This window comes from Rhopalosiphum padi, chromosome 1 (assembly GCF_020882245.1).
Source record: "Rhopalosiphum padi isolate XX-2018 chromosome 1, ASM2088224v1, whole genome shotgun sequence".
Lineage (NCBI taxonomy): Eukaryota > Metazoa > Arthropoda > Insecta > Hemiptera > Aphididae > Rhopalosiphum > Rhopalosiphum padi.
In genome coordinates this window covers 76,882,130-76,909,276 of record NC_083597.1, presented here as the reverse complement: position 1 = coordinate 76,909,276, position 27,147 = coordinate 76,882,130, and the positions used below count along the sequence as shown (strand labels likewise).

Here is a 27,147-nt window from a genome sequence, read left to right as displayed (position 1 = left end):
GTACTTATAGTAACCTAATCTTCAGTAAACTGTGTAGTACACCTAATCAGCAATCGAGTGATTATTTTAACGTAACTCGTATGACACTTTGTTGTTTTTGTTGAGAAAAAAAAAATAAATATACATATTTGTGTATAAAACTGAAAGTCTTTTTAATACTATATTTTTACATATATGAAAATTTATTTTTGTCTTATAAATTACAAACATTGAATAAAATACTGACTATTTATATCATTTATAAATAATAAAAAGTATAAATAAAATAAGGGATAAAGAAATTAATGTATACCAATGATTTACTGATTAATTTATTCACTATAATGCATTAATGCTTATTCATAATAACTATTGATTAATACGAATAAATTTCCAATGGTTTCCTTGATTACTGTATAGTATACGTATATTACGAGGAATATGGGAAATCTAGGCTTTCAATAAAATTGCTTGAAATTTTTTGGGTCATTGTATAACATATATTTAAATGGCCCACTATTGTTTGATATCCGTTGTGGGCCTAGGGCCATGCCCCTCCTGGTCCTCCTTCATTCGGGCTTGCCTTTGACTATTTTGTGTATACCTCGTTATTGAATAGTAGATTACTGTAATAAGTATTGTGTTTAATTTGAATTCTATAAATCATAGTACGCAACATTTTATGTAAATTATTTTTAATATTATTAGTAATTTATTTTCCCATTAATATTAGTATTAGTAGGTTAAAATAATTTTTAGCCAAAAATATTGTCTATATTATATTATCAATTATAATACAATGTTATATTATGCATATTATTTTTTATACGCTTATTAGTCCATACCGACGTAGCGTTTAATTATGTGTATAGGTTTGTGATATAAATAGCTTAAAATTAGTCAAGATATTATTTAAATTTCATCGCATATAGGAAATAATAATAATAATAATAATAATAAACGTAATGGCAAGAAGTGCATTATTAATTTAATCTATAGAGTATACTAGACTACTAAAGTGTACTTAAAGCAAATAATGCAATATATTAGTTTTAGTTACTGTTTACTACTGATACAATTTGATTATGCAAGTTGAAAGGTAATCCAGTCCATGTTATTTATCGAATAAACATTACAATTCAACTAAAATAATTATTAGTTTCAGATATCAAACGATATTGCACATGATTAGTACTAGTTTTAGATAGTTATTCGATTAAAACAACCGGAAATTAATATGATCCATACAATTTGTACTACTATTGTCATAAATTAAACTAAAATTATCTGGGTATAATACAATTATTAATATTACACATTTATACAATATATTATTATAATTGATTTGATGATATAATTGCTGTTGTAAAATACGAGAAATATTGTAAATATACATTTACTTATAGATAGGCTTTTGTAATAGAATAATTTGATTCATATAAATTTGAAATTCACCCATTAGAAATTCAACAAATTTGTTAAACTTGTAATTTAAAAAATAACCTAATGAAGCGAATAAGCAGTAATAACTGGAATTAATATAAACATTGCATTTGTTCTTTCTTCTTTATTCATTAATATTCGAGATATAGTTACTGGTTGAAATCTTAATAATCATAATAAAAAAACCACTGCCTTAATCTTGACCTAATATAAATACTCGAAAAATTTAATTAGAATCTATAGTTTCAAATATTTGTATTAAATTGAAAATAAATTTTAATTGATATTTAAAATTAATTCAAAATATATAGAACCCCATTTATATCATAATACATACAGCCATACAGTGTTGTTTTCAACGATTAAGATAAAACGAAATATTTCGAACGTATTACCTTGAATTTGATTTGTGTATTTTCTTTTACTACTTATAAAAGACTTATTGTTGAACTAATTAAAAAAAAAAATTGAATGCACTCTCCCTACTCTCATTTTACCTCTCAAACTAACTTTTCATTTAGAGTTTTAATTTGTATTATGTAGTTATTTTTTGAAAAAACTGACTTATTAATTTTTGTCCATTTTATAAATATATCGATTAAGAACTTAATTGACTAATTGAGTATCACTAGGAAAGTGTAATTGTTTACAAAGTTTTTGTTCAGTTGAGTAACATTTTCAGCATTAAATTGAAATATTTTATTTAATAATTTACAAAATAGGTAAAAAATATTTTTATCTACCTATTTTAAAGTTAAAGTCAACATTTTTTAATAATAAAATACTATACTTAATAGTATACTATTACTATACTTTGTGAAAAATCTTCTAATAGTTTGTTATTTATTTATTTTTTCTATGACTAAAATGTTAGCTTTGTTATTTTAGTTATAAACTTATAAATATTATATGCGCACACTTACATAATTGTGTAGTGCCTTAAGTATAGTTGTAAATCGAGTTAATTCGCGGCAAAAGCATTTTATTTAATTAAACATTCATGTTATACATAGGCGGAAATGGGGGGGTGGCTTGAGGGGACTTAGTTTCCCCAAATATCGTAATATGCCTAGTGCGGGTGTTTAGAGTTTTTCCAAAATTTTTTTTCGTAAAAACCTTCTCCTGGAAATTACGAACAATTTAAAAAAAATTTGAGCCAAATCGGCCCAGCCGTTCTCAATTGATGAATTGTTATACATTTTTGGCTCCATTTTTATATATATAGATAATGTAGATATAATTATAGTTTGAAACTTGCAGCATTATATGATAGAGTTGGGGCCAAAGGAATGTGCAGTTAACAGTTAACATTAATACTCATACAATTTATTAATTATTACATAATGTATAATTATTGTATTTTTTGTAATTTATAAAAATGCCTGTATAAATAATTATTAGTTTAAATTTTTAAATAAAATACAAAGCAGCACTTTTGTTGTTGTTTATAATCAGTTATACAATATATTATGTTTATAATATTTATGCATATAATACAACTGATTATGCAAACAGTTACAGTCGGAGATTAGAATATTTAAATATTTTTAGTAATTTGCTTAGTATCCGTTACATAATATTTTAGCGTATAAATAATGAGTATAACCGGTTAAATACCTATGTAAAAATAACCTTAAGTTTATTAATATTTGTCTCGACTAAAGTTTGTATCATATTGATATTAAAGTGATCATAAAAGCCTTATACTTATTAGTTAGGTTGGTTAAAGTAAGCAAATGTTAGTACATTAACAGTATGTTTGAACTAACGTATTTGCTGGATGTTAGGATTCTAAAAGGTTGCATAATGATAATATTATTCAATATTATTATTATTATAACCAATATATAATATTTTATGATGAAGTACTTTTCTATTGAGAGTCCTATTTACTCTTGTATTTTTATGACATTATTTATTAATAAATGAGTTCTGTAATAGATGGCCTAATAAAAATTTTTTTTTAAATATTAAAAAAATGTTATTTAATTTTAGATTTTATTTGGAGCGCTAAATGTATAGGTTTTGTATATTGTTTTTTAAAATTTAAAATTTTTATTAGCATTTTTTAGACAATTTTTTTTTTGGTATTCAAAAGGTACTAGTTGTAGAAACTCGAAACATTCTACTATTAGTTATTACTTACATTATAATTTTGTATAAGTATTGAAATGTTCAAAATATTTTAACTATTTTTTAATCAATTCACATTATGAACTTACATTATACACAACTATACGCCGTCGGTATTGATTTTTAAGTTAATAGTAATTGTATAAAATATAATATAACATGTGATGTTTTTGGAAAAAAATCAATTACTTATAGTAACATTAATAAATAATAAAATATTCTTAGAAATATAGAGGCTAAAACATGGTCTTTGCAGCTCAAAATCATTGTTTGTATGTTATGATTGAATTCATATTTAACACATGTATTACAGTGATCTACACGTATTGACAAGGTACACTCAAAACTTATTATACAGCAAAGTGACTTCATCGGGTTTTAAAAAAAAAATGTATTATTAATTTAATGTCGTGACCAGCTTGATTTTTAGATAAAAAAAATAATATATTATCAAAAGAAAGTATTTCTATTGGGAGACTGTTTTCCTTTATTTTTTTAGGTATTAGATACATATAATTTACTGTAAACTGATGTAATGTTATTTTTTTAATACTTTGTGTACATTTATTTTGGTATCACATTTACTGATTATGTCTTAAGGTACATATTGTAAATTTCTTTTTAAAAAATAAAAAAAAAGTTATTTATTTGTTTAACTTGTATACTATATAGGTCGTCGGTGAATTGTTACTATAGTAATTATATTATACTAGGTATCGGGTGTTCTGATATTTAGAATAAGTTGATAGTAAATATAAGGTATGGTCTTACTTAAGCCGAAGCTTGAAAGAAATAGGATTGATTCGATTTCGTTAAGTATCATGTAATATTATTTGTAATTGGAATAAGTGAATTTTAGCAGAAAGTGTAAATTTTATGTTGTTTGTTGATACAAAATTAATATTAGGGTAATTTAAATAAAACCACGCCTGCTTAAATTATATAGGTTGCAAGAAGAGGGTTTGACCTGTACATGTGTATAATGTATATAATTATATAGTTATGCTATATTCATCTAGACTTATATGATTTCATAGTCAAAAAATATAGTAAACATATCATGTGTAGGAACTTATTATTATACAAGTCAAAGAGTAATAGTTTGTTTTAAAATTCCAATAGGTAGGATGAGTTTAACTCTTAGTATCGATTTTTCAAAAAATAGCTTAAATTTCTTGTTGATATTATTTTAGTTATTTTTTATTTGACAAATGATTTGGGTGAAATATAGGCAAAAAAAGGCAAACCTGGTTTATTAATAGAGTTATATATTTATATTTTCTAACATATTTGGCGTAAGCAATGATCATAATAGCAACGTGTGTACTGTCAGTGTCTAGATTGTGGTTTAATACATTGAAATAAAAACCTATCCCTCACACGTACTAATTAGTAAAATCTAATTAATTTATTAATTTATTAATCTGTTACATACATATTCCTTTTTTTATATAAAATAAAATTTGTTAGAATAGCTTAAAGTTTATTATCCAGTTCTTGTTGTTGTTTTGATACTTGTTTATAAAACTAGAAGAATTTTATTTTGTTATATTTTTTTACAGTTTAAGCACTGATTAATTTAGTATAATAAAAGAATATACGAATACTTGAAACGGATCTGAAAGGATAAATTGTAAATCATACGTTAATGTGAATTATAAATTTATTTATAAGTGATTAAACTACTTTGAAATGTGTCCAAAAATGCGAATGCAGTTGGTACACCAACTAATCCTAGTCGACTACATTATACAGTTATAAAATATGTGCTAAAATATATTATATTAGTTTAGTTTAAATAAATTATGTATATTATATGCGTTTTACTGGTTTGTTGTACATGCCAATAGGTTAATTGAATTTTTTTTTTTTTAATTAATGTACGTGGATCGTTATCGTATTTTTAGTGGGTAAAACATACATGAGTATTGATAAATTAAAACCCGGCGAAAGTATTATAAGTAAAGATGAACGATTTTACGATTAAAGTACTTTTGTTTATTAGTATAATTATGTATGTTATTATTGAAAACAAGACTATATGGTATTTGCTTTGTTTAATGTTTTTATTATGTTATTAATTATTACAGTTCATATGTTTTCCATAATATTATGCATGTGTGTGTGCATTTTTAAAAATATTTTAATATAAGCGGTATTGGTTTCGTTTTGTTATTTTAAAACGCATAGTAAAAACTCGTGATAGACACCACATTAATAAACCAGATTCCAGATCTCTGGTCCAGTATGTTCTATCCGTAGCACTGATAGGCTTGTACCAATGTACCGTTTATTACTATATTACATCGATTATTCCGCTGATGGGTTTAACTGATCATTTTAAGTGCCTAGTAGTAATTTGTTTGTCAGTATTTGATTTTAATAATGTTCACTACTCAGCGTATTCAATCCCACATAGTAATCCTTCTTTCTAACATTCAAATCGATTTCGATTTCTTCTTGGAAGTCGTGATCAGTTTGTATCCTGGTGGTGGGCAGCGTGGAATACTAGCGTACATATTTTAGATTTTAATCAATGGTTGCTTTGGTTCTACGATGACGCATGTTAATTGCTTTTTTTAAATTTTTCAGTTACAAAAAAAATATTTTTCCAAGTTGTCTTTGAAATAATTTATAAGGAAAGGAAGATATATTCACTATATTTAAATTTCTTGAAGTTTGCCTAGTAACATTTTTTAAATATAATAAATTATTATTTCTTTTGAATTAAAAAAACTCGGCATAAGTTACATACTCGAAATTCTGATTTTATTGAACTTATTTTTTAAAATGACTATAGTGACTGGTGGAAATATTTCTATGCAATTTCCGGTCTGCTTATTTGATTTTAATTATAAATATAATTAATATTTTGCATTTATTAATGTTTAATTATATTGTAGTATTATATAGATAAAATAGTGTTCTATAATAAGAGGAATACGAAAGGTAATACTGCACCTCTCCACTTTGCTCATCTAAATTTTAAATACTTACTTAGAAATCATAAACTACTCATCGCATCTCGATTTTTATATTTCGAAATACTCTGAAAAATATTCTACTTAGGAATAAAAATGTAGAAATAAATATTGTCATTCAAAAAAGTAAAAAATTTAATAAATTATAACAATAAATAATGTTAATATATATGTCGTAGCCACTTCGTAAAATCGATCTTCTCATGAAATGGAAACAGATTTTTTACATTTCGTGAAATTCTAAAATATTTCACGAAATGGTCACTTTTTGATGAAATGGTCATTCCAAATTTAATATCGTGTAATTTTTTTACAATGTAGTCGTTCACTTTGTATACTGAATAAATACGAGTACTAAATCACTAATAATAAATCTAATTAAATTTAACGTTTTTGTTAAATTTTGTATTTCAGTACACAAAGTGAACGACCGCATTGTGAAAAAATTAAAAGATATTAAATTGGAGTAATTGTAAATTATGTAAAAAATATTTCAAAAAAGTAGCACTGAAATATTAAAATATTATTCTGGGTGTTGCTTTTTCATATAATTTGCTCTTTGCCTTCTTAATCCAAAAAGTAATGTTCTTTGCATATTGTATGTATATCTATATATATTTTATAATTGTATTATTCACTATAAATTATTGCACTTGTATATTTTATTAGTGTTATGCAATTACGATGTATTCGATATAATATGGAACTCGTTGTAATTAACTGCAGTTTACTAAAATCATTTTATTTTTATTGATACTGTATGTATTATTGTCTTGTAATGTATGAGTTGTTTTACGTTGTTCTTTTATTTATACACTAGTTACTATGACAGTTTTTCTTTAAGATTTTATGTTTAATTGTTCTACTGAAAAATGCACATTTAATTATTGTCTCGTTGTTAAGTGTTCTCGATTTCCTCTATTCTATGTTTTTAAATAATTGCTTCTTATTAAATGTAATAGTATCATGCCTATTATCCATTCTCGGTCAAACATAAATCCTCAAGTAATTTGTTGTTGCAAAAAGCAAATACTATCTTACGGAAATGATTATTCTTACTTACAAACAAAATGCTCAAATTATTCATTCCTGTTTAAATATTTGTTTTCTTTTATACAATACGATGATCAGTTTTCAAAAAGTGTAATGCACATCGTAATAATTTCCATGATTATATATATAGTTAATTTATTTTTGTCATTATTTGTATTAAACCACTTCTAATTAAACAAGAACATATTAAGATTTATAAACGAAAGTAAAGAAGTAAAAAACAACATAACAATTTCATTTTTGGTTTTTAACTTTTCGTTCACATTGCGACTGTTAGTTGTAAACTCTCACTGTTAAATTTGGCAGGGAAACTATAAGACATTTCACTTTTAGAATTCGAAGAATAAGTTATTATGATTTACAAATTATAAAAAAAAAAACAAATTATTATGATATATATATATTAAAATTGTCTTACAAATTTAAAGTGAACAAAAACAAATCTATTCATATGTCCTAAAATTGTCTAGAATTCTAGACTTTTTAATTCAAATTTTGTTTTTTGATTTCTAGCTTAAAATTTTTTACAAAGTTTGGCATCTTCTACCGAAGTTTAAACCTTTTATTAGAATAAATAAATATACTTAAACCTACAGAGGTAGAGTGTCATCAATGTATTTTTTCTTTTTACATTTTCCCTTTACAACTTTATGATACGGCCATTACTTTTTGTATAATCATAATGTATAGTTTAATTGTAGCTGTATAATATTTAATTATATATATTTATATGGTGTACGAGAATTTGATTAATTTGGAATTATTAATAAGATAGATAATAAGAAATTGTGTATTGCTTAGTTTAAGAGGTTCCGAAAAAATACTGGATACGTTTTCCACTTTTCAACTCTCTCTGGGAACACAATTGTGCCATTCCCGGGACCTACGTTATGTATTAGTTGATTCCCGGGTCATTAATAGGTATGTACGAGTTAATTCCTTATTGTTGTAGATAAATAGGCTACACGACCGTAAAGAGTTCGACCGTTACACATAACGCTGTTAGAAGTGCAGTTGGAAACATATATTAAACGTAGGAGTAATAGGACTAGAAAATCTAAGAAAAACAAATTTTTTGAGAGAAGTGATGTCATGGTATATTGGTAATTTTGTTACCAGATACTAGCTTTTAAAAACAATGTGTTTTAAATTTTTACCTAACTACTAAATTTTTTTACTAATAATTTTTATAATAAATTATATTATAATACAATAAATAATTAATAAATAAAAATTGAATGATTCGCAAAATATAAAAAACTAAAAAGAACAACATTCTTGAGAAACTTGTCATCCACAACTTTTGACAACATTTATATTTCACATGTCTTAAAAACAAAAAAAAAAAATTAATAAAAATTATGCATTATAATTATTGTATATTTTTAATTTCTAATTCTGATTAGAACGATGGACGTATTGATTTTACAATGAATTTAGTATTTGTTTTTATGCCTGTCATTACTTTTTGGAGCAGTTTAACCACTTTCTAGTATTTTAGTTTCTAGTAGTAAATCGAATATAGTTACTTTTATAGTACTTTTGAGTTTTGGGGATTCAAAAGTAAAAAAATCTAAGTATCTTCTTTCCAAAATAATCGGAGGAAAAAATTAAAGAAAAACTGGAATTTTTTCGCAGAATCAGTTTTCATCGAAATTTAATTAGTTTTTTATGTTTGATAATTTTTTTATTTTCAGGTAATAAAGCTGATAAAGTACGAAGAGATAATTGTTTTTTTTTTATAACATTTCGTTAAAAAGATTTTATATTTTTGTTTGTAGAGAACGATTTTATGATACAGCTATAAAATAATAAATTATTAAATTGCATCAAAAAATGTTAGAAAACATATTTGGGACGCCTCTGGTATATATATATATATGTGTATGTGTGTGTTAGTGTTTAAGTATGAAGCGGTGTTATTTCTTGAAATATATAAGTAATTAAATCACTAGCTAAGTAACAGTAGTCAAATAAAGACGATTAACCATATTATTTATAATTTTACTACATATTTTATAAATTCTCAGTGTTTGTTCAGTTACCTATATTGTGTACATTGGAAGTACTTAGTTAGAATAAAATGATTTTTTTGTGATGTGTGAACTAGTTGGTATCATTCGCGTTATCTATTGACCTGTTATTACAGGTACAACAATTGAATTGATTATACTATTTAATAATAAATAATAATAACAATGATACATGCAGCCAGATAGTTTTTCAACACTTGTATACCAATGCGTGTATAAAAGCAGTTCGCATACATATATATAATATATAAATAGTATATCGATTGATAAAACAGTCGTTTTATGAATCAACGTATTGTGTATGAACGCGTACGCGTAGGTACTACGGAGAGAGTGGTTTTACAAAATATGTAGTTTAAGTATAAACACGTTCAGTCAGTTTTCGGATCATATTTATTTAGAACTGTTGCACATTTTTTGGTTGGTATTAGTTTCAAAGATATTTAGATATTAATCGGGTAGCCTACCCAACTGACATAAAAAAAACCTGATCCACTTTTCAATATTTCTTTGTGCCGACAAAACTAAAACATCACAATTTTAGTGTTTAAAATATAATTAGTTAGTTAGTGTAAGTATGTCAGTAATAGGCGATAAAAGCGTAGGTTACTTGCATGATCTTACTTTATGTTAATTATTAAATTTCGAGTATTTGCACTGAGGTGAGTCTAAATGGGGATTATTGAAACCTGCATTAATAGTAGTGTGCGTTTTTACTTTTTTTTTATTTATGTCTTCTTTTACCTAAAGCATTACTTTTTCCTTTTTGGGCGACGAGTATGTAGTATATTTTAAATTATAACCATATTATGATTACTGTCGAATACCTAAGAACTATTATGTATTTGATTTAGTATAATAATATAGTACAACATAATTTAGTGCATAATATGTAAGTAATAAAATGTATATGTCATTGCATTTTGCGTGCAAGCGTGTGTAATGAAACATACTCGGAGTTAAAAGATTAAATGAATTATCCACATGTATAAATATTATATATAGGTACGAATAGATGAAATATCAATTAACAATAATTGTTAATTGGGGTGTGTACCAGTTGCTTTTAAAAGTACTTTTTTTATACCAATTCCCCCCAAACTACATAGAGTTAAATGTACTAGTTGCCCTCAATCAAATATAACAGTATAGTGAGGTCATCACATATTATTTTAAAAGTACATGATTATAATACCAATTTATAAAATAGGGAATGTAAATGTATAAATAATAATGATAATATGTAAAATAAAAGAATAAATACAATATTTATAAGCCATATAATGTAATTAGTCAAAAATGTAAAATATATTATAAAATGATAAAAAAAAATAATTGATATTTACAATTATTATATATATAAAGATATTATGTAGGTATTGTAATTTTAACATAAAAAAATGTATATAACAAAAACGGGTGTGTACCAGTTGCACTCAAAAGTACCTTTTTTTTATACCAATTCCCCCCAAACTACCTAGAGCAAAATGCATCAGTTGCCCTCAACAAAATGTACGAGTTGCCCTTACATATTATATACACGATTTAATGATTAAAATAGGTATATAATACATTAATACCAGTTCATAATGTAGCAGAGGTAAATAAGTTAAATAATAATAATGTTTATTATAAAAGGATAAACACAATAATTATAAACGATATACAATGTAATTTGTTAAAAAATTAAAATAATATAAAATTATAAAAACAATGATTGTTTCAATAATATATTTATAAAGATATGTATAGCGATTGTATTTTTTAACATAAAAAAAATGTATATAATAAAAAAAGTAGTATACGATTATCGGTAAAATTTGTAAAAATAATATGAATAATACAATAATTATAATTATTAGGGGCATACAATGTAACTTATCAAAAAAGTAAAATAGTATGAATATTAGCTATAGTAGAGTATATGTATATGTACTATGTTTTGTAATAACGAATAACATTAAAAAAAATCTAATCTGCTAATTTTTTTATTTTTATATTGATTTATAAAATTTTCAATTTCGATTTTTCTTTTTATGTATGAGCGATTATTTGTGATATTTTTTGTTTCTTGTACACTACTCATAGAAATATAAGTACTCGTTTGAATTTCTTTTAGAACATTTGTACCAGCAGGTGAGCTATTATTATTAATACAATTTTTATTATTTTTTATATACTATGATTATTGTTTACATATTTACTTCCCCTATTTTACGGATATGTATATAATAGTATGTGAGGGCAATTGGTACATTAGGTTGAAGGCAACTGGCACATTCGGTTGAGGGCAACTGGTCAACACCAACAAAAACAGTATACAATGATGGGTAAAATTTATAAATAATATAAATAGGAATAATAAAAGAATAAATACAATAATTATAATTATACTTAGATGCGTCTAAAATTACGTATTCTAGTAAAATTCTCTCTTTGTACCTTCAGGTGAGGTATTATTATTAATACAATTTTTTATTATTATTATTTACATATTATTTCCCTTCCCTATTTTATGGATTTCTTTTATAATTATGTATATTATAATATGTGAGGGCAACAGATAAATTTTTAAAATGGCAAAAAAAGCCGTTGAGGGCAACTGGTAACACTTGTTAATTGGGTACCGACTTTTAGATTTATATTGTAGTGGCACTTATTATTTTATATAAGTAGGTACTCAAGTATCGTAAATTGCTAAATTATTTCTGGAAGTTAAGCGTTGATATTATCATAAACGAACTTTTTAGTTCTGTAGTTATCCTCGTGTATCCTCAAAAAACGTTGAACAAAATGTGTTTATTATTATCCTTTACATTTCTTTTCGTAAGACGTTATACGGCAGTTGGTAATTTATGCACTGTTCTCTCATAATGTCCAATAAAAAAAATCATATATCGGGGGTGGACTGTGGAAATATACATCACGTATTATACACTTTAATACATATTACTTACATTTATAATTTAAACAGTTTATTTACCGAATACTGGAATAATAATTGTGTATACTGCGTGATGTACCTACTATAATATTATATACTGTAATATCTATTTCATGATCTTACTGATTTTAATATTATTTCGTATTAGTTCTGTGTTATATGGTCGCGATGTGGTATAAAATATCATAAAATGTAACATATGTGGAAATAATATAAAACATTTTTTAATGTATCAAAAGTTTAAAAAACAATATGTTTATGAAAACTTAGAGTCTGTAAGATAAAATAACTGCACATAAAAAAAAACTTATCGATGTTTAGCAACAGTTTGAACGCGAATGGCAAATTATGTATTCTGAAATTTTTTGTTTTTCGAAACGTATCTAACAACCACAAATTAGTCTTAATATTTTAATTTGGAAATTGTAAATCAATACAATTTTAATAAAAATATATTGATTAAATACATTGTAAATAACGAATGTTTTTGAAGTTTTAGTCATTGTATTAGCCTAGTTATATTTAAAAAAAAAAACAGTAACTAGGTGGTATGTAGTGACACTTTCTCTTCGCGGTCAAGTTCAGTGCGGCAAAATAAAATATTATCTATTTCTGCTGATTAGCGTGGTAGACATAACCTTTTTGCAACTTTCACTTGTGTATACAATTGTATTGTTTTCTAGATGTTTTACGTGACATATTAGGACGTTTTCGAGAAACAAAATGTATAGAAATTAAAATATTTTATATTTAAAACAATTTCCTACTTGTTAAATGTAAATACACAATTTTCTGTATTAATTAAACGTTAAAAACAAATTCGAGCAAGCAGATTAATATAAAAGTATATGTACAATATTGCCTCAAGGTAAATGTATATATTAAAACGTCTTTACTTTTAAAAGGAGGAAAGCGTGCTACCTGCTTACATGTTTGTATAAACAGTTAAACACGTTAATTTGAAAATGGTATTTTGCTACGAGAAATCTAGTAAAACTGTATTATTTTCTCTTTTTTTCAATTTCATTATACGAATAAGGATTTAAAAATAATAATTGTAATTTATTTCGGCCAAGGTAGTATTATAAAATTTGTTGACTTATTTTTTATGATAGAAAATAATTTTGGCTCTGTTAACAACTGAAGAAAATTTCTTATTGGTAATACAAGACAAACTAATCAGAGTCTTAACAAGTATAATTTTTTCAATATTTTTTTAAATACGTATGTTGATTTCCTGTTTAAAATATCGAGTAGCACTTAGATAAGTAACCTTAATCTACGCATACTTTAGTGGTATATTTAAGAGATATTATTAAATTGTGATTGTAACGTATATTTACAGTTATTATTTTTATATTTTAATCATTTTGTTATAAAATAAATATTGAAGAACTTACCGTGTTACAAAAGTTTAATGTTTAGTACTTTAAATTATTTAAAAAATTGTTTTTTTGGATAGATTTTTGGTTCTCATATGTATAGTGTGTACAAATATTTATTTAATTATTTTTAAAAATAGAAAGTACAAATAAGGAAGTATAATCAAAAATATAAAATATCGATTACAAATTTTAATTAATATATAACGTATAAATAATTTTTAAAATTGTTATTTAATAAATAATTTCAAATAAAATAAAGTATATTAAAATAAAAAAGGCGGAAAAGAGCGTACCGTTCTGCTGTATCGTAGGTGTTGAGTTGTAACTAATGGATATAATATATTAGATTTTAATTTGTAAACTTTTTAAATTTGACACAAAAAAAGATTTCGAGCGAAGTTGATCTATCAGACTATACACTAAGTATATACGGTATATCACTAAGTATATATCATATTATGTTTTTTGATATTACTATTATAAAGGTAAAGATATTTGTTTTTTTTTTATTTGTAATACACTAGGTTGAATTAATTTTAACATTATATTTAAAAATATTATTGTTTTTAAAAAATATAATTAAGTATGTAAAAGTGTTGTCTTTACGAATAATGTTTCTGAACTATAAAAAAATAATGAATATCGTCATAAAATAATAATAATAATATTTTGTTTTCAGAATGAATTACTTAAGAAGAACATAAAAATTTCATTAAAAAGAGTCGATGTGAATTCACAATGTGAATCTAACAACCCAAATAATAAATTCCGTTCTCCAGTTTCGGTAATCTACCACCCTAAATGAAAATCTAGCAAAAATAACTATTTTTTCAACTGTGAAAAATTAAATAATTTCAACATCATAAACATTTTCACGAGTCTACTCTATTAGTCTAATTTATTACACTATCATATAGTGAAGTACGTCAAAAAAATCAATATTGACGTTTTGTAACTTTTTAGTATTTGCAGAGTTAATAGACTAAGCAAAAACCCCACATAACTAATATGATTTTAATTTATAATGAACTTATTTTATTAGTTAAAAATTAAATAAGTATAATACACTAAAAAGTAAAAAAATATTAAATTGGTAACAATACAATTTGCGCCCTAGGTACGTGCCTAGGTTGCCTATGCGTAAATTTGCAAATAAATGTCAATTCTCAAATAAAACTATTAGTTAAAATAATATTAACATTTTGAAATTTCTTTACATATTTCTTTGATTTTCGTATTTTTATCTATACATAAATTAGTATTATAACGCTCTATTCTTATAAATCATTTATTTTGAAATTTTATTTCATTTTATTGATGCTATGGTAGTATGGCTTATAAAATTTTCGAATGTAATAAATTAATAAATTAATATCGTTTTTAATAGCATTTGTCAATTGTTTTGTTGTAATGACACATGTATGATGGTTTTTTGCACGTGTGGTGGTTGTCTCACCGCCTGACAAGAATAATGAAGCATACCTATTTGTGTTTATTTGCCGATTTATCACAGTAGTGGTTATCAACCGTTTTACTATTTCAAAAAATAAATTGATTCTTTAAGCTTACTATAAATAAGTCAGTATTATTGTAATTGGTTTGAAAATTTCACTACAACTAATTTTGCAATATTCTTCAGTCTTAAAATGTGTAGTTTTATGTTGCGATAGTTAATCGCAGTGACACATTTATTTTATGGAAGAATTTTGCATCAGATGGTAAAAATTATTTAAATTACTGAAAGAAAAATACAGCATAGAGAGGGTTAGCCATGTTGCAAATTATACACTCTTAGGGCTACGACAAGATTGTAGATAGATTTTATTGCGGTCAAGATAAAGTATCGATGATCATTTGGGAAACAAAATATAATTATAGGTAATAATAAAAAAACAAAACAAAATTAACAACACTATTTTTATATAATGATCCATTACTAATGTATGGTTAACGTTAACTGGTTCGTTCTTGTCTCCGCTAGCGTCATTTAACATAATACATGATTTATGATATAATTAGTACTGGATATAAAGAACTACTATACTACTATACTACACTATTACACTACTATTATACGAGCATATAGAATAATCATTAAAAATTTGCATCGTACAACTGTACAACTGAATTATTTTGTATCTGAATCTGAGAGGAATTATTTATCTATGGCTTAAACAAGGAACACAATAAATGTAATTTACATGTCAACCAAGTCACCTCAGCGCATTATGTTTTATCGATCATATATTTTTTTATAGCAATTTCCGAATTTTCAAATTAATTTCACTGTACTTCTGTAAATTTAAAGTAGAAGTTATCATAGCCACACTCGTGCTTATTGTAACCACCATCATAAGTGTGTTTATTGTGATGAAAACTGAATGCCACATCTTAACTCAGTGCAAAAAGATAAAATAAACAAACCAAATGTACCTAACCTCATGTTAACAAAGATTTCAATAAATTCTGGAAATTACGATCAGCTAATCATTGTTCTAGATACAAATTACCTAAGCCAGAAATATCTAACACTAATGATAAACTATTAATTTACTCAATAGACATTCCTTTGTTCCTTTAAAACTTTTAACTAAAAATCAACTTGTTACATTTATTAATCATTTAAAATCATTAATAAATCCAATTAATTCACTTCTTACCTGTGTTATTGAAAAAATAATCCTAAAAAATTAACATACCTATATATATACTTAATCATTTTTTGTATAGAACACTAACGAAATAATCTATATAATGAAACTCCAAATTAAGCTAAAAGAATATAATGTCGCATTCTAACATGGCGCCTAACCCTTACACTACATAGAGACTTAGCGATTACTAAATAATAATAAAAAAAACACGTTATCACAACTTAAAAACTGCGGGCCTCTTTTTACAAGTTGTTCGTACAAAATTTAATATTAGTTTAAACTTATTTTTTTAAACACATAAGAATATATTATTATATTATAAATAAATTATCAAACTCAGAATAAAAATAAAATACATTTTTGTACTAAGTATTTGTTATTTTTCATTAGTATATTTATAAGCCATGTGCTGTCGCGATAGGAAAACTAGTTTTAACAGTAAAGCGTGTGAAGTAATGACGTCATGAACACACTTAGTATCAAAGGCTGCCGCTGATTACGGGCGTAGCACAAATTTTTACCGTAAGACATGGTCTTGTTCTTCGGTCTTCCAACAATTGGGCATATGAAAAACATTACTCGTATAAAAGAGAATTTAATCGAGAATATTAAGAGCCCGATTTTGATGGTTCAATGTTTCATTTTAAATTTTTTTATTTTTTATCGTTTTAAATATCTATCAAATGAATACAATTATAAAAAATCAGGTTCTATATTATATTAGATAAAATTCTTCTCTATAATTTTTATAAAAGGTGTTTACACTGTATCTCTTCATTAAACTCGTATTATTAAAAGTAAGAAATCATGTTATGCCATATTTTTTTTCAGTGTTACGTCCTCTTAAATTGATTTGAATTAAAGTTTACAGTTACATACATTTATTACGTCAGAAGATAAAACTCTATACATTTATGCATATTTAATTTCGTAAATCAATGGCATAATATTATACAACATTATAAGATTATAATATAATATAATAACGCCGTTATAATTTACGAGTCGTCATTCTGGATCTATAGATCCAGTTTTTTGGTGAATACAAATATTATTTAACATTGATGGGCAATGAAAATAATATGTATAAGTAATATACAAAATATATAATATAATATGGTATTATGCACATTGCATATTCTACACATTATATGCACTTGACATTATTATTTTTGTTCGTGTAATATTTTTTGTTGTTTTTAATTATGGTTTTTACCGTAACACTCTTTAGTTTGTTGAACTAACTATATACCTTTGTAGAAAAATAAACCAGTTTTATACATTATATTGCTTAAAATTCAAAATATAATATAATATGTTTCTAAATTGTTTTTATTAGATAAATATTTTCCAACATACGTATAAGTCACGTGTGTGGATTTTCAACTGGATACTACCTTTATATAAAAGCCGGTATTTTTCACAATTATCACATGTTTCCCAATAATCCATTCGGATTGCATGCGCATCTAATAATAATTAATAACTGTACAGGTGGATTAACATTTATTTATAAAGTCAAATTCTCGGTTCGATTATAATTGATTTGTTAGGAACTATATTTTTCTTTTCGTTTACTTTCTATGTCCGGTGTAGTTTGAGAATGTGGTCGTTATATTTATCACCTACTTCCTACCCGTATGTAAACTGATGTACTCTGAACTGGAACCGTATAATTATAATATAATATTGTCCATTTATCAGAGTGTATAGTGCGTTGTCCACGGTGGGAGAAAGTGAAACATAAAGTAAAAAACGATTTCGTGATAATATGGTTAAAATCTTCAAACGAGGATAAAAATAAATCCAGTGATTATTGAATGAATAAAATGTCTGTTGTCTCGTCTCAGTATGCACCAAAATGTTTAAAAAAATAATAATAACGTAAATGTTTACGAATAGTGGATACTGTGTATAAATTATTATTATAGTTTTGGTAAGATCTGACCGAACCGGTACAAGTTTTGAATTGTAGTTACCATTATATACCATATTATATTAATACGAGTTTGTGTGTATGTTTGAATGTAAAACTCTATCGAACCTATTGCCGTTTTTTTATTATCCTAACGGTTTTTATTATTCTTGGATAGGTAGGTAAGTAATTTTTTGCGTTTTTTCTTTCAACGATTTAAATTAGTTTTATTAACTTTGGTAAATTTAAATTCTGAATAGTTTCTATACAGGATGTATCACGGTGTTGTTCCCGTTAAGAACTTATTTAAAAATTTGGTTTTTGAAATATGATCTTAAAGAATTATTAATATATTATAGATCCGTAATTATTGTAATTTACAGTATTTATTGGTTCATTTTAACTGGATAAAAAAAAAAAAAAATTGTTCATGTTACTCCGCAATTATTTTTTCGGAGATAATTTATGTAAATATTTTATAAATTATGTTATAGATTTTCATTATGTATAATAAAGAGCTTGGAAAAACACGTATTAAAATACTTTGGACATCAGATAGCTTGCTCTTAATTAAAGCATTCTTAGCCGACTACTAATTTACAGTGTTTGTTCGAATAAGACTAAGTATTCAGCTTCGGCATAATACTAATCGTTATTCTTTAAACCATCTTTGATTTTGAAAAATCACCTGTATAATTATATTACGTCTGTGTCCCGAATAAAAACATCATTCAAAATCGTATCCGGTATTGACGTTTACACGTCTATTTTTAATTTTTAGTTTATACGTTTTTAATTAATATAAAAGGTTCAATTAGATTTTAAATTTATTTGTCTATTATAAGCTTGAATTGATTATTTATCTATTTTTAATTTTGCATTCAATATTTTATTTTATTTATTATAATTTATAATTTATAATAATATATTGGAGGAATGTTATGGATGTCATTTTATGTTGTTGAATTCATTGTTTTAAAAAAAAATATGTAACATGTGGATATGGACCTAACCAAATGGCGAGACTTTGATGATTAATAAAGTGGATCAATACTGTCTTACAAGATTGTTAAGCAAAATATATTAATTATTAATAATAATAATGAAATGTAATAGTAAAAATAAGGTGATTCGTTTATTATGAACCACTTATTATTACAAAATTTATTAAAATTGTTGATAATGTTTTTTAATATTTTAATTAATATAAATTCCTAATTTTTTCTTTATCCTAATTTGGACGAGTACCTAGTTTATGAGTTATACGTATACCTATTTAAAGTATTGGTTAGCGGAGTAATAGACCAATAGTTCGCAGATTATCGCGGTATCGTATTCCATACCGCTCACCTAAATTAAATATTTATAAGTACGACTCGTCCGAATTTCGATTTTTATGTATTGAAATTTTCAAAAAAATTTAAAATATGTTTTTTTATTTCAACAGTAAACTATTGTTTGTGGCTTGGCGTGGCGCGTTGGCTGCTACCAGTCGTGGAATGCGACTGGGAGTAAGTAACGGCCACAGCTACTAGTACCCGGATGGGTGACCATTCGGGTTCTTAGTAGTTAAAAACCTTGCCACATATATACACGTGTTTGCAACCGTAACACAAACTACCATACCACTAAATCCCTACCACAATTTCATAACCCCTACAACAGCTGATGGCCTTAGTCGCCGGGCTTAAGTTCAATAAAAAAAAAAAAAAAACTATTTAAGAAAAATATTTTCAAAAACATTAATAAATTTTGAAATAGTGAGTAATGGTTAATGGTAAATGAATCACCCGGTATATATATATTACGGCTTATATTTAAATCAAACAACCCACTTGATTATTCAACAAAAAAACTGCGTTGGATAATTTCCAGTTCATACGTAGAATTCCATTACTCTGACGACCGTTATATTATTATTTAATTAATTAAATAAAAAGGTTTGCATGGAACTAATCTATGAAAAAAAATACTTAACTTTGACACCACTTATTAAATTTAAAAAAATCCTTCTTAGTGCTTGCTCGAGATAAATAAATGTCCAAAATTTCAAGATTTCAGGTCTGGATTCAGTGGTATTGTTTATGCATGTTAATCAGTTTTTTCTTATACGTATACATATATATTTATTTATTTAAAAATAAAGTTAACGATAAATGTAACATTATATTTCTTATTGTTAAAGCACAGCATTTTCAAAACAATTTAAAATTTAAATATATTCCGTTTTGATTATAATTTTCTATTTTTATGTTTTATCCAGATAAATCCAATTGGATGTGTTTTGTGCAACCAGCAAAAACGAAACAAGAACAGAATATGATTGTTGACCAAATCGGAGATTATCTTTATTTCACGACTACAAGAGCAATTTACCAACGAGAAGAGTTACTCGTTGGCTATAGTACATTTTATGCACACAAACGAGGCTTACATGTATTACCTGCAGGTCAGTAAACTATTAATTATTATTAATAAATCAATAATTATAATTGAAAAAACTTAATTGTAATTTATCTTTGTTTTTACTTTCTATTGGCTTATAGGTCTTAATTCTTAACAGCTAGTACTTACAACGTTATCAACGTAAATAAAATTGTATTTTAACGATATCAATTCAATTAATTTCGATTTAACCATACAAAACTATACTTTGAATAATATTATGATATTACTTGGGTGTACTCGTATACTCAAATTGAGTTGAATATTAAAAAAACGCAGGTTTGATTTTGTCTAATATTGTTATTGAACAATGACATATTGATTTTTATTGGATAAGGTAGTCAAAATATTTAATCTTAGTCACTTGACAATGAATGTTTAAATGTATAAGATTTAATGAAAAAATTAATTATATACCTTTGTAAAAACTAAAAACACAATATTTTCAATTCGATATCATTAAGTTTTTTTTATGTGTATCATTCGTGTATACAAAGGTTTTATGTAGAATAAGTACCTACTTCAAACAACATAATATTCAACAAGGGATGACAAAAAGCTGTGTAGTAGAAAAAATTATTGAGTACGTACTTTGTACCTTTAAGCTATGGATTTGAAGGATGCTCGATATTGATGATAGGGTTTATATGCAGGTGAATATTAATTGTTAACACGTCCATTACAGTGGACTACTCAATAACGAGATATTATATGTTGAAACTAAATTTACCACATTATTATACGTAATCAAAACAAATTCGAGCAATCCGTTTCTAAAATAGCAAGTTAAATTAATCAAATGTAGAAAATCGTATTATATCAAGAATAAATAATTTAATGAAATTAGTGTATTTAAATTTTACAAAAGAAAAAAAAACTAAAATGATATATTATAGTCCTCGGTTTGATATAAATCTTTAAAAAAAATTGTAAAAACATTAACATTGTTATAATGAAATTTTTAAAACAGATTTGTTTAAATTTTGGATTTTTTTTCTTATTTTGATTTGATTTTTGTTATCGTCCTTAAGGAGAACTGCGATTCGTACTAACTATACATATTAGGTACTTAATTATCTTATTTGGTCGAAATCTACTTCTGATTTCTTTTTTTTTTCATCAACACCACTCCTTCATCATATCATGTCGATAAAAAAAGTTGTAGTAGGGCAAATATTAATTATCCTCTGTTAGTTTACTTTAATTTAATAGTAAATAATACTTTCAGTGCTCAGACTAAAATATCCATTTACAATTTGGATTTTTACATTACTTGCCATCTTATACTTGAATATTCTATAGGTTTTAATATAATTTTAATAATTATAAATAACATTTTCAGTCTATGTTTTGTTGTTTTACACTAGCGTATACCTACTATTTTTAATATTATACTATAATTTGTTTGAAATTTATATTTAACGATATTGTAGACTAATAAGCTGCGAAATAACAACTATGGTATTATTAGGTGACCATTATTTTGTAATGATATTTTTTAGTGCTATTGTTTGACAGGTACCAGTTATTTTAGATTCTGAGCAAAGTAATGAATGTATTTGATTTTACAATGTTGTGTGATTTTTTTTTAACCGATGGCCCTTTCTCTCCATTCAGAATTCAAAATCAAATATTAGATCCTATTTTAACTCTCTAAACAACATTTACAATTATATTTTTTTATGGACCATTTGGAAAAGTATACTCTTTAAAATTTTTATAACGACACAGATTTAAATAGCTTCATTATTAATTAGTTATTAGTTTAACTTGAGTTAATTACAAATTTTAATTTAATGTTTTGAAGGCTCTACTTGGTTTGGATGCTCTAATACTTGCACAGAGACTGACTACTGTGTCCTCATACACAAATTAGTCTGTCCGACTAAAAGCGTAAATGCAGCATATTCCTTTTGAACTGTCGTCTCCGGGGCACAAATATAGAGATTCTGCGAATTACACAAATAAATATATTATACAGTGGTTTAACCAATCTCAGAACACGTTTGAAAGACCAAAACAGATCATCAAGATTTTCAATTCCATTCAATAAACACATTTTAGTATTATTATATTGGCATTATAAAATAATTAAATAATAAAACTTTACAATTCTTATAATCTACACAATAACACATTTGTAAATTAAATTCATACAAAATTAACAATAATAAAATAATTACTACAATCAAGTTTCAATTCAAAATAATAATATTTTAATAGGGCCATACAAGTATTAAATTGTAAGTAATCTTTAAATTCAAATACCAATTATAATTAAAATAGTTCTTCAAAAATGCATTCATTAGTCATTAGTGAAATTATAAACTTATCATATATACAAATTTAAAAATAATTATTTTATTATGAACTTAACGCGTATTTACACAACAATAGTTAATTATAAAAATATTTTTTTAGTAACGTTTAAAGGTATTTAACGTTTTTTTAAAGATCAGTAAAGTTGTAGTCGCTTGTATAAAATTTCTATGCATGCTACTCTTGACATGTATACATATAATTTTATACTTCGAGAGTGCTGTATAGCACTAAATATTTCTTTTAAACATTATCATTATTTTTTAAAAACTTAAAATTAAATTACAAATCATACGAATATAATATATTAAAGTAAAATGTATAGAATTAAATATTTATACGATATTTAATTTAGGTTAAATTGTGTGAATTTATGTTAGGAGTTAGGACAGGATATACCTATAATTTTATACTTATATTAATACTAATTATTATGGTCGAACGTATATTTCGTATCATGATTTGAATAGTAACTATAAAACTAGTTTTTACCGTTTCATAGTATCAGAAACAGTGCTCTGTGCGTTATAATCGCTTACTCTGCAGTTGCGTGTGAAGTATAGGCAAAATTAGTTCATAATTTCAAGTTTGTTTGTAGGTTTTTAAAATGGGCGAGTTAAGAACAACTTCAATTTTTTTAGATTTTCACTATTGCTTATATCCCCTTTTCTCTTAAATTAGTTCCCAAAAATTATATAGATCTTAGTTTATAAGTAATTAAAAGTTTATTTTTTAAATGTTTAAGTTACTTTTATATTTCCTAGTGAGTTTTAAAAACCTTTAGTTTTTCGTGTCGTTCTAACTGACTCGAATAATTTGTACTAATTTTAATGACATTAATTAAAATTAAGAAACAGTTGTTTAAAAAAAAAAATGTTGGTATATTTTAGTAGTCAACTTCCAAATTCGTTAAAAAAAAAACTACTAGTTATTTATTTCAAGTCTTAAACCATCCGGTATTTAATATAATTTTATACTTTATTTTGTTTAATGTTTTTGAAGATTCTGGACATTTATTTTGATCGGAAATTTTCTGTCTGACCTAAAAATTAGTGTTTATAAGATATCTATTCTGTTTACTGGCCATAATAGAAAAATATGTTAGATTATAAATTATATTTTACATATAAAATATACTATATTGTATATACTATTTTTTTTCACGTACGATTAACATTGTTTATCGAGTATATCAATCGAAGTAATGAAAACGATTTCTTGTAAGCATATTTTGTGATTCCAATGAAATTTGTTGTTTGTGTGTACACATTTTAATGGAGAAAGTAATGCTATCCTCACGATCCCGTGAAATAAATTCTCACTGTATAATATTATGTTGTCAGAACGAAGTAAAGTACGTAGATAAAATAAAAAGAGAGATAGAAATTTATAGTTTTATTATTGTAATATGACGGTAAAATTAATTTGACAAATAGGTGTTATGATTTTGGGCGTGATTTCAACTATACACGGATTAAACTTAAAAACTGAATTATACGCATAATTATTTATGTACTATTAGAAGTCATAGTTCATGTCTAGTTTATACATATAGGCTGATTTATTTATTATTGTTGAATATTATATCCTTTTATATACCTGTTTACTATGTTAATTGTAGGTTTTTACCTATTTTTATTCGCCGTAGACACGGTAAATGATATGTATTTATATTTAAATTAACACGATTATATGTATTTTAACGATGGCATACACTTCGATTATATTTTGCACTGTTAATTTCCTTTTTAAATATAGTGCAAACAGCATACTTGATTATTACGATGAAATATATACGTGAAATGTATATATCAATGCAGATTTTGACTGTAATTAATTCTTGCAACGTTATAATTTTGGACTACCCAACAAATTTATTAATTCATAATTACCTACAACCTAAGTGGCGTACAACTAGGAGTGACCTAACAGACCTAACATGATATTAGTAGTTAATGTATATAATTTTCTACTATCTACACATAGACAAATACAAAAAATGACGTTATAAATCCTGATTTTTGATAATAAACAAAATCTGGCCAAATAATTTTTAAATTTAAAAATGGAATTTTGATCAGATAACTATATTTTAATACATGTTTAACATAAAGTTATAATAAATAATAAACTATTTAGCATATGGTTAGGTTTGAGTTTAAAACTTTCAGTTCGTAATTTCACTAAAGTAAATAGTGTTATGTATATTATATTTTATACTCCATTCGATCATATCTTTATGGGCTTCATATTGCTTAAATATTGAGGCTGTTGGTAAAATATCTTGGTAGGTATAATAAATTCATTTTTAGTTAATTATTGTGTATTTTTGTTTTTAATCAAATATTTTATATAGCTTGAAATAGGTATTATATTGCCAGTTAGACGTTATGAATAAAATTATTTTTTATTGTATTATAATTTTTTTTTTATCGAAACTCATTTATAAATTTCATACTTTGAGGCAAAATATTTTTTTCTGAAAATATTTATGCATACATATTGAACATTAAACTTTAAAAAATGGTATACTAAATAAAATTGTATGAAATGTTGCTTGTATTTAATTCACATTTTTAAATGCATATATTAAATAATATAGGTATATTATATTATTATTATTATATACAAATCTGTATTTAAGTCTATGTCAAAGACTATACTAATATTGTAAATATAGTTTTGTGTCAATAGTGTACTATTTGAATTTTGAAAAATGTAACAAATATAATGAATTAAAATGTTTGTTTAGAAAACAATCAAGGCATTTCTCCTCATGTAAGAAAACCGTTTAAATCGCTGAAAATATCGCAGGAGTTGTACAGACAGTCTGATAATTTTAGAAATAACATAACAAGCAAAGGAAAAATGGTTTGTTATTAACGGTATTCAATTAAAAAGTTTGACTTAACATTTTTGATTTTTTTCTAGATGAGAATATCATCAACGAATTGTAAGCATATGACAATAAAAAGAAAATTATCCAATCGATTTGGAAAAAATAATGCACAATGTAATCTTTGCACCAATGCACAGAATAATTCTAAAAACAACAATAGAATGAAATTAAGATCGAACAATAGTATCAAGTAAGTTATTGTAGTAGTGTTTGGTATATATTGAGTGGATTTTAAATTCAGAGAGAAGCGATAAATGCATTGATTTGATTATATAATTTTGGGGTATTTTATTTTTTTTTTATCTGTTATCATAAACCATTAATTAAAGAAATATGGGAATTTTGAATGTACAACTAGTTTATTTAATTCTAATTGATTTAATTTAATTTTTTTGTTATTAAAAAAAAAAAAAAAATTACTGTAAATTCTTGAAATTTTTAAAAATGTTAATATTAGTTTTTTTAACAAATGGTGTAAAATAATCTTCAAAATTGTTGAATATTTTTTTGTTATTATTATTATTTTCTAGACAGTTTTTGTTATAATAAATAATATAAATTATTTTTATATTTACATTAAAAATCAATACTTACTTAATGAGTCATACTTTTGTATTGTACAGCAAAGCGATTACCTACTTTTCCAATATATTATATTTTTTATTTAAATTGTAATTATTAATAGATTGTCCTTGTTTTATTCTTAGAAATATTTGGATATGTGTAGCCTGTGATTTGAAATTCTCAAAACGCGAGACAATTTTAATACATAGCAAAATGCACGAAGATGAGTTTGATGTCGAACGAGTAACGCTAACCGATACCAGTTGTCCTGAATGTAATTCTGTAAGTGTGATAATATTTAGATGTATAGTGGATACTAAGAATCTTAATTTAAATCTAAGTAACCTTCCGTTTTGGGCATTCAATAGTTTGTTAATAATTAGACTTAAAAATGTTGTGG

The 27,147-nt window shown here is 24.8% G+C and overlaps 1 protein-coding gene across 1 annotated transcript in view; it reads left to right on the top strand.

The window, feature by feature from the left end:
- The window catches only part of LOC132919876 (PR domain zinc finger protein 10-like), a 55,282-nt gene that overhangs the window by 18,543 nt on the left and 9,592 nt on the right, over positions 1–27,147 (top strand). Inside the window, exons 8-11 of the mRNA XM_060981781.1 lie at positions 20,784–20,969; positions 26,037–26,155; positions 26,216–26,373; positions 26,891–27,029. Of these exons, the coding sequence (XP_060837764.1) occupies positions 20,784–20,969; positions 26,037–26,155; positions 26,216–26,373; positions 26,891–27,029 (602 nt within the window). The remainder of the gene's footprint in view (positions 1–20,783; positions 20,970–26,036; positions 26,156–26,215; positions 26,374–26,890; positions 27,030–27,147) is intronic.